The sequence below is a fragment of the Nerophis lumbriciformis genome, linkage group LG34 (assembly GCF_033978685.3).
Source record: "Nerophis lumbriciformis linkage group LG34, RoL_Nlum_v2.1, whole genome shotgun sequence".
Taxonomy (NCBI): Eukaryota; Metazoa; Chordata; class Actinopteri; order Syngnathiformes; family Syngnathidae; genus Nerophis; species Nerophis lumbriciformis.
Genome location: NC_084581.2, coordinates 412,240 through 426,806, shown reverse-complemented (window position 1 = coordinate 426,806; position 14,567 = coordinate 412,240). Strand labels below are relative to the sequence as shown.

Below are 14,567 nucleotides of genomic sequence, written 5' to 3'. Positions count from 1 at the left end.
CAGTAATCTATTTATATCTGCACCTTATTGTTCTTCTGTCCTGCACTACCATGAGCTAATGCAACACAACTTTGTTCTTATCTGTACTGTAAAGTTCAAATTTGAATGACAATAAAAAGGTCTAAGTAATATTTTCAGCGATGGAGCAGGAAGGGGATTGGAATGTTTTACATAATAGCAAAAAATAATTACAATTGTGCAGCACTTGTACATTCATTCACATTCATATGCCAGTGTCAGCGGCACTGGAAGCAAGGTTGGTAAAACGTCTTGCCCAAGGACACAACGGCCAGCATAAGCTAGAATCGGACCTGGAACCCTCAAGTTGCTGGCACTGCCGCTCTACTATGTTAGCCACACTATCCCTCATACAAACTGCCTTCTCGTTCATTAACTGACATTTTACATGCACTTATTCATGCAAAACGGGCCACGCCAGCATACACATAGAGATATGTTCAGCCGTGTAACATAAACGTACATCAACGTAGCAAAAAGTATCTGAAATGTAATCAGTTGTTTCTAATCCCATTTCTGGCATTTCCTTAAAGTATCTTCTTCAGTTTTTGCATTATGTTGTAAACTGGGGATTCTCAAACTGTGGTACTTGTACCACTGGTGGTACGCAGGCTCCATGTAGCCGTACCCCAAAGAAGTCTGTAATTTGTACTGTATATTGAGTGTCATTGTTAATATCTGTGCATTGTGTGTATTGTTACAGTGGTCAAAATATTAAATATACTTGTTAAAAAATAACAACCTCTGCCTTGTTTTTAATGAATACTTATGCCTACTATGTTACTGTATTTTAATGTTGGTCATTATGGTGGTTTTTCTGAGGTGGTACTTGGTAAAAAAAAAAATTTGAGAACCACTGTTTTAAACTTTCAAACAAAACAGACCGCAGCGAAGGATAAATAACATTTATCAGTCACCCCTGAGGCCACCAGAGGGTGGAAATGCAGTCAATTCAAGATGTTGGCTTGACATGATTTACATGAAGAAGAAGGCAGTGTTTGCTGTCAGGTCAAATGTTTGCCTGTGATGGTGCATGTGTGTGCGAATGTTTGTGTGTGTGTGTGTGTGTGTGTGTGTGTGTGTGTGTGCATCAGTGTGTTAGCGTTGGGGTTGATTAAAGCATGCGGCAGCTGTTTGCTCGCCATGGCGTCGGTGAATCACCCGAGCGTGTGCTGCTTTGTGCGGCGATGAAAATCAGAGCCACGAGGCACAGAGCTGAGCCGAGGATAAAGAAAGTGGGAGAGAGACGCAGATCGAGATCACCCGAGGTGATTCAAAGATTGAATTCCGTGTTTGCTTTGCAGAAGCCGCTCGACAACGAGTCTTAATAAACTTTTTTTTTCTTTATCCTTCACGCTTTCCTTATCTAAACATGAAGACTTTGGTGGAACATGCTTCTCAAGGTTATTAATAAGGCAGCATTGTACATACTGTATTTTATGCTACACTTAAGAAAATAACATGTGGCGCCTCATACTTAGTGAGAGATGCTAGCTGCATGTAATCAATGATCAACTACTTTTTGGCAAAGACGATTTGCTTGATGGTGGCCAAGTTTTTCTACCAGCTCGGGTTGCATAAACTATAGATTTTCAATCACAAGTTTGGCTGGCGCGATTAAATGAAGGCGACAGCGTCTCGTCTTGAAGCCTGGGTAAGCGGCAATTCCCCATGCCAGAGGCCATTGTGTATGCGCACAGAGCCCCGTGACCGACCAACCAGCGTTAGGGTTAGGGGCGAGGGTCAGCAACCCGCGCTCTTTAGTGCCGCCCTAGTGGCTCCCTGGGGCATTTTTAAAAAAGGATTGAAAATGGAAAAAAATGGGGGAAAACATTTTTTTTTTGTTTTAGTATGTTTTTTGTTTGAGGACAAACATGACACAAACATTCCCAATTGTTAGAAAGCCCACTGTTATATATGTTTGTGTGTATGCTTCACTGATGAGAGTATTTGGTGAACATCGTTTTTTCCTATTAATTTCGGCGGTTCTTGAACTCACCATAGTGTGGACTGTGACGCAACAGTTTGTTTACATTTAAAATCTTCCACTCCTTTTGTCTCATTTTGTCCACCAACAATTTTATGCTGTACGTGAATGCACAAAGGTGCACTTTGTTGATGTTATTGACTTGTCGGAGTGCTAATCAGGCATATCATGCCCCTAAAGCTGACCAACAAGCCAGATTGTAGTCAGCTGGAGGCGTGTCTTAATAAAATTAAACAATGGATGTCCGCTAACTTTTTGCAACTCAACGCCAAGAAAACGGAAATGCTGATTATCGGTCCTGCTAAACACCGACATTTATTTATTTAATAATACCACCTTAACATTTGACAACCAAACAATTACACAAGGCCACTCAGTAAAGAATCTGGGTATTATCTTCCACCCAACTCTCTCCTTTGAATCACACATGAAGAGTGTTACTAAAACGGCCTTCTTTCATCTCCGTAATATCGCTAAAATTCGTTCTATTATATCCACTAGCGACGCTGAGATCATTATTCATGCGTTCGTTACGTCTCGTCTCGACTACTGTAACGTATTATTTTCGGGTCTCCCTATGTCTAGCATTAAAAGATTACAATTGGTACAAAATGCGACTGCTAGACTTTTGACAAGAACAAGAAAGTTTGATTTTATTACGCCTATACTGGCTCACCTGCACTGGCTTCCTGTGCACTTAAGATGCGACTTTAAGGTTTTACTACTTACGTATAAAATACTACACGGTCTAGCTCCGTCCTATCTTGTCTATTGTATTGTACCATATGTCCCGGCAAGAAATCTGCGTTCAAAGAACTCCGGCTTATTAGTGATTCCCAGAGCCCAAAAAGAGCGTTTTCTATTCGGGCTCCAGAACTATGGAATGCCCTCCCGGTAACAGTTAGAGATGCTACCTCAGTAGAAGCATTTAAGTCCCATCTTAAAACTCATTTGTATACTCTAGCCTTTAAATAGACCCCCTTTTTTAGACTAGTTGATCTGCCGTTTCTTTTCTTTTCTCCGCTTCCCCTCTCCCTTGTGGAGGGGGAGTTACACAGGTCCGGTGGCCATGGATGAAGTGCTGGCTGTCCAGAGTCGGGACCCGGGATGGACCGCTCGCCTGTGCATCGGTTGGGAACATCTCTGCGCTGCTGACCCGTCTCCGCTCGGGATGGTGTTCTGCTGGCCCCACTATGGACTGGACTCTTACTATTATGTTGGATCCACTATGGACTGGACTCTCACAATATTATGTTAGACCCACTCGACATCCATTGCATTCGGTCTCCCCTAGAGGGGGGGGGGGGGGGGTTACCCACATATGCGGTCCTCTCCAAGGTTTCTCATAGTCATTCACATCGACGTCCCACTGGGGTGAGTTTTTCCTTCCCCTTATGTGGGCTCTGTACCGAGGATGTCGTTGTGGCTTGTGCAGCCCTTTGAGACACTTGTGATTTAGGGCTATATAAAAAAACATTGATTGATTGATTTGGTCAGTGCATGACTGCAAGCTAATCAATGCTAACATGCTATTCAGGCTAGCTGTATGTACATATCATTATGCCTCATTTGTAGGTATATTTGAGCTCATTTAATATCCTTTACTTTAATCCTATTTGTATATAATTTAGTTTTGCATGTCTCATGACACATTATATGTATGTAATATTGGCTGGATTTCAGATAGTTGTTTTTGTGCCATGTTGTTCCAGACCACAGCAAACATTAGCAACATTTCTGTTAACAAAGATTTGCTTAAGCCTGTGACGCATAGTCATTTTGATAGTAGGCTATTATAGCTAATATAGACATATATGTCATGTGTTGCCTTCATTATAAGACTTATATACGGCTTTTAATTTTTAGCGGCTCCAGACAGATTTGTTTTTTGTATTTTTGGTCCAATTTGGTTCTTTCAACGTTTTGGGTTGCTGACCCCTGGGTTAGGGTAACTTGTCGGCCAACATTAACATTGACAAACTTTTTTTTTATATAGCTCTCAACAAACAGCAATAGTATATAAATAGAGCTAAAGACATCATGTAGCACACCAATATTTGTCTTAAAGTGTTTGCATAACATATATTTAGCCTTTTTATCATTTCATTACAAATTACATGACAATGTCACAATCGCATCATTCATTATGTTATGTTATTCATGTTTGAACAATGCACAAGTCCCCAGCTAGGTGGCAGCAGCTCATAACACATAATAAAATCAATATAATCAGGTTCTCAATGGTATTTCAATTTGGGGGGCATGAAGAGAACTTACGGGCTTATAGAAACATGTGACTGAATATGTTCACACACAGTCACTTGTTTGCAGCCCTGTGACAAAACGTTTGGTTTTAGGCTTTATAGTCCAAAGATTTGACCTTTTAACTGGCTGCATTGCTAACAAATCTCAATCAATGGAACGTGCTTGCAGCCTCGCTACATGTGTGTATGCTATATAAAAGCTGCACATCGATCCAGCGGTGCTCCAAAGCCGCCGTATCGACCTGCTGCAGGTGAAAGAGGAGCGACGAGCTCCTTTAGGATGTACCAGAAAAGGCCATCAAGCGCTTGTCAGTCTCCAAAAGTCTGACCTGGTCCAACTCTTGCACTTTCTAATGAGCGAATGACGGCGACCACCTGCTGGCACACAACTGCTGGTTGCAGAATTTAAAAAATTAAAATGCAGACTATTTACTGATGCTGTTGTAAATAACACACCAATGTTAGAGGGGAACCACACTTTTTTTATTTTATTTTGTTTATCGTTCACAATCATTATATATATATATATATAAATATATATATATATATATATGTATATATATATATATATATATATATATATTAATATATATGAATATATATATATATATATATATATATATATATATATATATATATATATATATATATGTAGCAGGTATATAATCCCTTGTCTTCCAAGCAACACCAGCAATACACAACGCAGACTCGAACCGGCTACACACATATATATATATATATATATATATATATATATATATATATATATATATATATATATATATATATAACTTAATGTACAACTTTCAAGCAAACAAATAGGCAGACAAAAAATGCTCAGTTTGCTTGTTTATTATGATGAACACTAACTGGAAACATGCCCTCTGTCTGCATTTTTAACATTTCTTCATGGTATTCATTTTCTCTGCCTCCAGTAAATAAAAACAGCAGCTCTCTGGATATTGTGTGTTGTTTGGTAACAGTTGATAATGGTGAAGTGCAGTACAACTTTGCATGAACTCAACTCACCTTCTTGTGTCTTCTTAAATTTGTGTTAAATGTCTGAGAGCAGTTTGGCTTTTGGTTTACAGAGTACACAACTAAAAACACTGTTGAATGTGATTCAATGCCCTGTAGGGTGTAAATGTGTTTGGGTATCGTATTTCTCCAGCAATGGTCATGTGCTGACAACAATTATGGTATTTTGAGAGGTAATCATTGAAGTTGGAGACCAAGTAAAAAAAAAAAAAGATTTATAAAAGCAAAACAAAATCAAACATTTGCAAATGTCAATTAATGCACTCAGTACTTGGTTGGGAATCCTTTTGCACGGATTACTGCATCAATGCGGCGTGGCATGGAGGCAATCAGCCTGCGGCATTGCTGAGGTGTTATGGATGCCCAGGATGCTTCAATAGCGGCCTTCAGCTCATTTGCATTATTGGGTCTGGTGTCTTTCAGCTTCTTCTTCACAATACCCCACAAATTCTCTATGGGGTTCAGGTCAAAGGAGTTGGCAGGCCAATCGAGGACAGTAATGCCATGGTCAGTACACCAGTTACTGGTGGTTTTGGCACTGTGGGCAGGTGCCAGAACATGCTGTAAAATAAAAACATCATCTCCATAGAGCTTTTCAACAGATGGAAGCATGTAGCCATATTTCCATGGTCAAGCCACTCCTGAACTCAAGACAACGGAAGAAGCGTCTGACTTGGGCTATGGAAAAGAAGCACTGGACATTTGCAGAGTGGCCCAGAGTCCAGTTTTCAGACGAAAGCAAGTTTTGTATTTCATTTGGAAGTCAAGGCGCTAGAATCTGGAGGAAGGCTGGAGAGGAGCAACATCCAAGTTGCTTGTAATCCAGTGTGAAGTTCCCACAGTCAGCAATGGTTTGGGGAGCCATGTCAGCTGCTGGTGTTGGTCCACTGTGTTTCATCAAGTCCAGAGTCAATGCAGATGTGTACCAAGAGATTTTAGAGCACTACATGCTTCCATCTGTTGAAAAGCTCTATGGACATGATGATTTCATTTTCCAGCATGATCCAGCAGTGCCAAAACCACCAGTAACTGGTGTACTGACCATGGCATTACTGTCCTCGATTGGCCTGCCAAGTCCCCTGACCTGAACCCCATAGAGAATTTGTGGGGTATTGTGAAGAAGAAGCTGAAAGATACCAGACCCAATAATGCAAATGAGCTAAAGGCCGCTATTGAAGCATCCCGGGCATCCATAACCAATCAGCAATGCCGCAGGCTGATTGCCTCCATGCCACGCCGCATTGATGCAGTAATCCGTGAAAAAGGATTCCCAACCAAGTACTGAGTGCATTAATTGACATTTTCAAATGTTTGATTTTGTTTTGCTGTTATAAATCTTTTTTTTTTTAACTTGGTCTGAGGAAATATTCAAAAAATTTTTCGAGATGGGATTTTTGAGTTTTCTTAAGCTGTATGCCATAATCAGCAATATTAAAATAAAAAACGGATTGAAATATTTCAGTTGATGTGTAATGAATTCCAGAATGTATGACATTTTCATGTTTTTAGCTGCATTACAGAAAATAAAGGACTTTATCACAATATTCTAATTTTCTGAGACAGTCCTATAAATATATATATATATATATATATATATATATATATATATATATATATATATATATATATATATGTATATATATATATATATATATATATATATATATATATATATATATATGTATGTGTGGGAAAAAAAATCACAAGACTATTTCATCTCTACAGGCCTGTTTCATGAGGGGGGGTTCCCTCAATCATCAGGAGATTTTAATGGGAGCATTCACATACCATGGTTTATATAGGGCACAGAGTGGGTGGGTACAGGCTGGCGTAGGGGCGTGGTGATTGGCTCATGTGTTACCTAGGAGGTGTTTCCGTCTGTGGCGGCATGCTGTTACAATTTCGCTGCGCATGTTGAGGGATGACAGGTCTGGACGGTAAATAATAAACAGTTTCTCTTTCAAGCATAGGTTGCATCTTTTATTACCACTATTGTAAGGTGTGCTGGATGCAAGAATTTGCCATGTTATTGAATATTCAACATTATTGTCTTTGAGGTCCCAAATGTGTTTGCTGAGTTCTGTGGTATTCCGCAGGTTTTGGTTCCTGAAAGAAGCCTTGTGATTGTTCCATCTGGTTTTGAATTCTCCCTCGGTTAATCCTACATATGTGTCGGATGTGTTAATGTCCTTGCGTGTTACCTTAGATTGGTAGACAACTGATGTTTGTAAGCACCCCCCGTTGAGAGGGCAATCAGGTTTCTTTCGACAGTTGCAGCCTTTGTTGGTTTTGGAGTCGCTCTGTCCGGGGGCCGACGGCTCATTTGCAATTGTTTTGTTGTGGTTTGAGATAATTTGTCGTATATTGTTCATACAGCTGTAGCTCAATTTAATGTTGTTCTTGTTGAATACTTTTCTTAGGGTGTTGTCTTTGGGAAAGTGTTTGTCAATCAGATTGAGGAATTTGTGTCCAATGTTAGTTGAGACGTTTTTGCTGTATGGGGGGTTGTACCAGATGATGTCGTTTCGTTTTCTGTTATTTTTTGGCTGGTTTCCTGGCGTGGGTTCATAGGTGAGGGTGAAATTGTATCCGCTTTCATCAAGGGCTTTTTGGTACGGGGGGGTTGCTTGGTCAAATTCAGCTTTGCTAGATGACAGCATCGATAGCCTTTTATTAATTCCGGTAGGTATTCTTTTCGTGGTGGTGGGTGGGTGGTTGCTGTCATGGTGCACGTATTGGAGTGTTGTGTTGGGTTTCGTGAATGGTTGGTAGCTGTTATTTCTCAGGTTGAAAGTGACGTCAAGGAAGTTGACGGTTTGCTTGTTGGCTTCAATCGTGATCCGTAGGCCGTTCTCTTTGAAAATTTGGCATATGCGCTTCTTGGTATTCTCGCTGCTCCTTGGCGAGGCGCGACACACTGCCAGTCCGTCATCACGGTAAATAAACACATTTGGGACCTCAAAGACAATAATGTTGAATATTCAATAACATGGCAAATTCTTGCATCCAGCACACCTTACAATAGTGGTAATAAAAGATGCAACCTATGCTTGAAAGAGAAACTGTTTATTATTTACCGTCCAGACCTGTCATCCCTCAACAAGCGCAGCGAAATTGTAACAGCATGCCGCCACAGACGGAAACACCTCCTAGGTAACACATGAGCCAATCACCACGCCCCTACGCCAGCCTGTACCCACCCACTCTGTGCCCTATATAAACCATGGTATGTGAATGCTCCCATTAAAATCTCCTGATGATTGAGGGAACCCCCCCTCATGAAACAGGCCTGTAGAGATGAAATAGTCTTGTGATTTTTTTTCCCCACACATACATATATTGCGCTCTACTACGGTATCGAGCACTATTTTTTGGATAACCTTATTAAGACATATACTCCGCTCCAAATTGACATTTGTTGAGCACTGTACGACGATCAGAAATGGAAAAAATTCAACATCGACTACTCCACGAAGAACATTCCCATACCCGCGCAGAATGACTACAAGCTAAGGCTCATAGAAAAGACGGAACACTTCCTAAGAAGGATGCGGTGGAAAGCACATTTTTTCCTCCACCCTGAAACAAAAGGAACGCAAAAGAAAACTTACGGACTCAAATCTACCAAGAACCCACCCACAGTTGAGGAACTAAAGGATTTTGAGAACGACACGCTCAAAATGATACAATCAGTCAAATTCAAGCCAATCCGCAACCCACTCCTCACCAAGCTGAAAAATGACAAGGAGCGCATCAAGAAAGTAAACAACCTCATCATAGCTGCCGATAAAACCACAAACTTCTACAGAATGGACATACCAGAACATCACACCTTACTGGACAGAAGCATCACCAAATCATACAAAAAAGCACAACCCAACACCTTACAGAACATCCACCTGGAAAATAAAAGGATCGCGGCTGAACTGGACTTTGAGGACAGGGTGGACGCCACAGCCAACAAGGAAGCCTTCATCACATTGAAGGACCACAAACCCAACTTCGCAAATAACCCAACATGCCGACTAATAAACCCAACTAAATCTGAAATAGGAAAAATCAGCAAAATAATCCTGGACAGAGTCAACACAAAAATCAAGGACAAAACACCACTCAACCAATGGAGAAATACAGCAGCAGTAATCAAATGGTTCAACAACATCCAAGACAAACAACAGCACAACTTTATCTCCTTTGATATCGAAGAATTTTACCCTTCCATCACGCAAGACCTACTGCCTCAAGCACTAGACTTCGCCTCAGACTACGACTCAATCACAGGCAACGAAAGAAACATCATCATCCACGCAAAAAACTCCATTCTCATCCACAACAGTACACCATGGCAAAAAAAGAACAATGCAACATTTGACGTCACTATGGGAAGTTTTGACGGAGCAGAAACGTGTGAACTCGTTGGGAGTTTCCTCCTCTCCCAGATCGCTAGCCTCAATCTGAACCTTGGTATTTACCGTGATGACGGACTGGCAGTGTGTCGCGCCTCTCCAAGGAGCAGCGAGAATACTAAGAAGTGCATATGCCAAATTTTCAAAGAGAACGGCCTACGGATCACGATTGAAGCCAACAAGCAAACCGTCAACTTCCTTGACGTCACTTTCAACCTGAGAAATAATAGCTACCAACCATTCACGAAACCCAACACAACACTCCAATACGTGCACCATGACAGCAACCACCCACCCACCACCACGAAAAGAATACGTACCGGAATTAATAAAAGGCTATCGATGCTGTCATCTAGCAAAGCTGAATTTGACCAAGCAACCACCCCGTACCAAAAAGCCCTTGATGAAAGCGGATACAATTTCACCCTCACCTATGAACCCACGCCAGGAAACCAGCCAAAAAATAACAGAAAACGAAACGACATCATCTGGTACAAAAACGTCTCAACTAACATTGGACACAAATTCCTCAATCTGATTGACAAACACTTTCCCAAAGACAACACCCTAAGAAAAGTATTCAACAAGAACAACATTAAATTGAGCTACAGCTGTATGAACAATATACGACAAATTATCTCAAACCACAACAAAACAATTGCAAATGAGCCGTCGGCCCCCGGACAGAGCGACTCCAAAACCAACAAAGGCTGCAACTGTCGAAAGAAACCTGATTGCCCTCTCAACGGGGGGTGCTTACAAACATCAGTTGTCTACCAATCTAAGGTAACACGCAAGGACATTAACACATCCGACACATATGTAGGATTAACCGAGGGAGAATTCAAAACCAGATGGAACAATCACAAGGCTTCTTTCAGGAACCAAAACCTGCGGAATACCACAGAACTCAGCAAACACATTTGGGACCTCAAAGACAATAATGTTGAATATTCAATAACATGGCAAATTCTTGCATCCAGCACACCTTACAATAGTGGTAATAAAAGATGCAACCTATGCTTGAAAGAGAAACTGTTTATTATTTACCGTCCAGACCTGTCATCCCTCAACAAGCGCAGCGAAATTGTAACAGCATGCCGCCACAGACGGAAACACCTCCTAGGTAACACATGAGCCAATCACCACGCCCCTACGCCAGCCTGTACCCACCCACTCTGTGCCCTATAAAAACCATGGTATGTGAATGCTCCCATTAAAATCTCCTGATGATTGAGGGAACCCCCCCTCATGAAACAGGCCTGTAGAGATGAAATAGTCTTGTGATTTTTTTTCCCACACATACATATATATATATATATATATATATATATATATATATATATATATATATATATATATATATATATATATATATATATATATATATAAATATGTATATATATATATGTATATATATGTATATATATACATACTATGTATATATATGTATGTATGTATGTATGTGTGTATATATATATATATATATATATATATATATATATATATATATATATATATATATATTATATATATATATATATATATATATATATATATATATATATATATATATATATATATATATATATATATATATATATACTGGCCCTGCGATGAGGTGGCGACTTGTTCAGGGTGTACCCCGCCTTCCGCCCGATTGTAACTGAGATAGGCTCCAGCACGCCCCGCGACCCCAAAAGGGACTAAGCGGTAGAGAATAGATGGATGGATATATATATACTGTACATATATATATATATATATATATATATATATATATATATATATATATATATATATATACACATACACACATTTTTAATCTCTCAATGTGGCCACCGAGTCTAAATAATCGCATATATTTTGTTCCTTGACGCTACATCTAGCTATTACGCTAACTGCCAGCATTTCAGTTCAGTTTCGGCTTTTTAGCATTCACACGCAATTTCTACTGACTTATTTAGTTAGTTTGTATAGCACCAGAGACAACTTTTCATTCAATAGCAAGAGAAAGTGTTGAGTAAAAGTGCAACATTTGAGTCACTGTGCTGCCCACCATCTTTGTGGTGTCAATGTTCTGCATTGAAAAGTTTGATATTGTCAAAATGCAGCAAAATGAATTTCCTGCCACATAATTTAGGCAAGGCAAGGCAAGGCAACTTTATTTGTATAGCGCTTTTCATACACAAGGCAGACTCAAAGTGCTTCAAAGACAAAAAAGTGAAATGAAAGAAAATAAAATGATAAATGGGTTATACTTGTATAGCGCTTTTCTACCTTCAAGGTACTCAAAGCGCTTTGACAGTATTTCCACATTGACCCATTCACACACACATTCACACACTGATGGCGGGAGCTGCCATGCAAGGCGCTAACCAGCAGCCATCAGGAGCAAGGGGTGAAGTGTCTTGCCCAAGGACACAACGGACGTGACTAGGATGGTAGAAGGTGGGGTTTGAACCCCAGTAACCAGCAACCCTCCGATTGCTGGCACGGCCACTCTACCAAAAGCAAAATTAAAATGCATACAATAAAAATAAAAACTGTGCGGACGTTAAAAGTTAAAAGATTAAAAGATTAAAAGATTTAGCTGAAAGCTAAAGTGAACATAAAAAAGTTTTCAGTCTAGTTTCAAAAGTAGTCAGAGTTGGGGAAAGTCTGACATCTTCAGGAAGTTTATTCCAGCTATTTGTTGCATAGTGACTGAATGATGCTCTCCCTTGATTTGAGTTTACTCTGGGAACTGCTAACAGATTGGTCTCAGAAGATCTTAGTGATCTAGAGGGCTTTTATAGTGGGAGCATATCGGTGATATACTTCGGCCCTAGACCATGTAGTGATTTATATGTGAGCAGGAGGATTTTTAAATCAATTCTCTGATGTACAGGAAGCCAATATAAGGATTTAAGAATGTGCTCACATTTTTTGGTCTTTGTTAGAACTCTAGCAGCAGCGTTCTGAACAAGCTGTAGCTGCCTGACAGTTTTTTTTGGGAAGACCTGCAAGGAGACCATTACAATAGTCTAGCCTACTGGTAATAAAGGCATGTACAAGTTTTTCTAAGTCTTGAGCTGACATGAGCCCTCTAAGTCTTGTTACATTTTTGAGGTGATAGTAGGCCGATTTTGTTACTGATTTGATGTGACTGTTGAAATGTAAATCAGAATCTAAAATAACCCCAAGATTTCTGGCTTTATTTGAGGTTTTCAGGGACTGGGATTGAAGGTGTTGGATGACTTTAAACCTTTCTTTTTTAGCACCAAAAACAATTATCTCAGTTTTATCTTCATTTAGTTGTAGGAAATTTTGGCACATCCACTGTTTGACTTGCTCAATGCACTGGCACAGAAGATCTATGGGGCGATAGTCATTTGGTGATAGCACTACATAGATTTGGGTGTCATCGGCATAGCAATGATGGTCAATGTTATTATTTTGCATGATTTGTCCTAGTGGGAGCATATAGATGTTAAATAAAGTTTAGGTGTGATTCTCCATTTTATTAAGTTCTTTTTGTGTCAGCTAGAGTCCAGCTAAACTGCAAATGATTATTCCCCAAACAGATCTATTTATTTTTACTCTACCTTGGACTTGTTGGACTTGCAGCTGGCTTGGCTTGCCATCTGTCTCTTCAAAGGCTCAGGAAGCACAGCGTTACCATAGAAACAAGCATGTAAGTCCTTCATCTAATCATTTCTTGCGGTGCCGGAAAAAATGGCTGACACCCGGCAGCCCAAAATAAGTTGAACTGGATCACAGCTGTTCCAAAAAGACCACCAACTTTGCAAGACAAAACAACAACAACAAAAAAGCAAAAAATTATTTAGATTGTTCTCGATCTTTTCCGAAGTGTTTGTTTCACTTCAGGCAGCGCTTGCTAGTTTCACTTTGTAGCTGCGGAGAGCAGGGGTCACCCTTTCAGTCGTCTGACCCCATCCCCCACTACCCCCTCCTTGTCAGCGACCAAAATAGAGACACAAACTGGGGGGGGGGTAGGGGGCAAGATGAAGTGGTGGAAAGGTAAAATAAATAACAATGCTAATTAATCACCTTACAAGCAGAAAGACGATTAATTAGCAAACTACTTTCTCCTTTAATGGGGATCATGTAAAGGCTGAAATTTGCTCTTGCATCTCGCAGCTTGTGTCCCCTCTCACCACATGACCATTAGATATGGGTACTGAATTTTTACTTTATTCTGTCGGTACAACCGGTTGCCGATTCACATACAATCTACGGACATGGAGGGAAAAAAATGTTTTGCGAGATCTCGCAAAAGGTTTTTTTCCTATGTCAGTGAACCGGAAGTAAAACGGACACAGCGATGGAGGAGCGGGAGCCTACCCATCATCTGTGCTCTGTTGTGGGACCATAATACGTCAGTTGCAACCATGGAGGACGATTTGGAGCGGTTCTTAGTGTCTAGAGAGGTCCCAAAAAAGGACATTAGACGAATGAAGAGAGACAATGGGGCGGTATAGCTCGGTTGGTAGAGCGACCGTGCCATCTTAGTCACTGCCGTCGTGTCCTTGGGCAAGACACTTTACCCACCTACTCCCAGTGCCATCCACACCGGTTTAAATGTAACTTAGATATTGGGTTTTACTATGTAAAAGTGCTTTGAGTCACTAGAGAAAAGTGCTATATAATTCACTTCACAATAGGACCGGAATGTCTGTTTCACTTCCAGTTCACCATCGCTGTGTCTGCTTTCGACTGACATCGGAAAAAAAAATTTGCGAGCTCTTGCAAAAACTATTGTGAGATCTCGCAAAAACTATCTTGGAGTTTTGGATGAGCACGCTGTGGAGTAAACTTTAAGAACCCGGCCAACACGCCTCGTCTGCATCT

The 14,567-nt window shown here is 40.3% G+C and overlaps 1 protein-coding gene across 2 annotated transcripts in view; it reads right to left on the bottom strand.

Annotated features, from left to right (window-relative positions):
* Nucleotides 1-13,642, bottom strand: part of LOC133576072 (triadin-like) — a 30,553-nt gene extending 16,911 nt beyond the window's left edge. For both annotated transcript variants that reach the window (XM_061929021.1, XM_061929022.1), the window contains exon 1: nt 13,301-13,642. In XM_061929021.1, the coding sequence (XP_061785005.1) occupies nt 13,301-13,402 (102 nt within the window). In that variant the 5' untranslated portion in view covers nt 13,403-13,642. The remainder of the gene's footprint in view (nt 1-13,300) is intronic.
* Nucleotides 13,643-14,567: the final 925 nt, after the last annotated feature.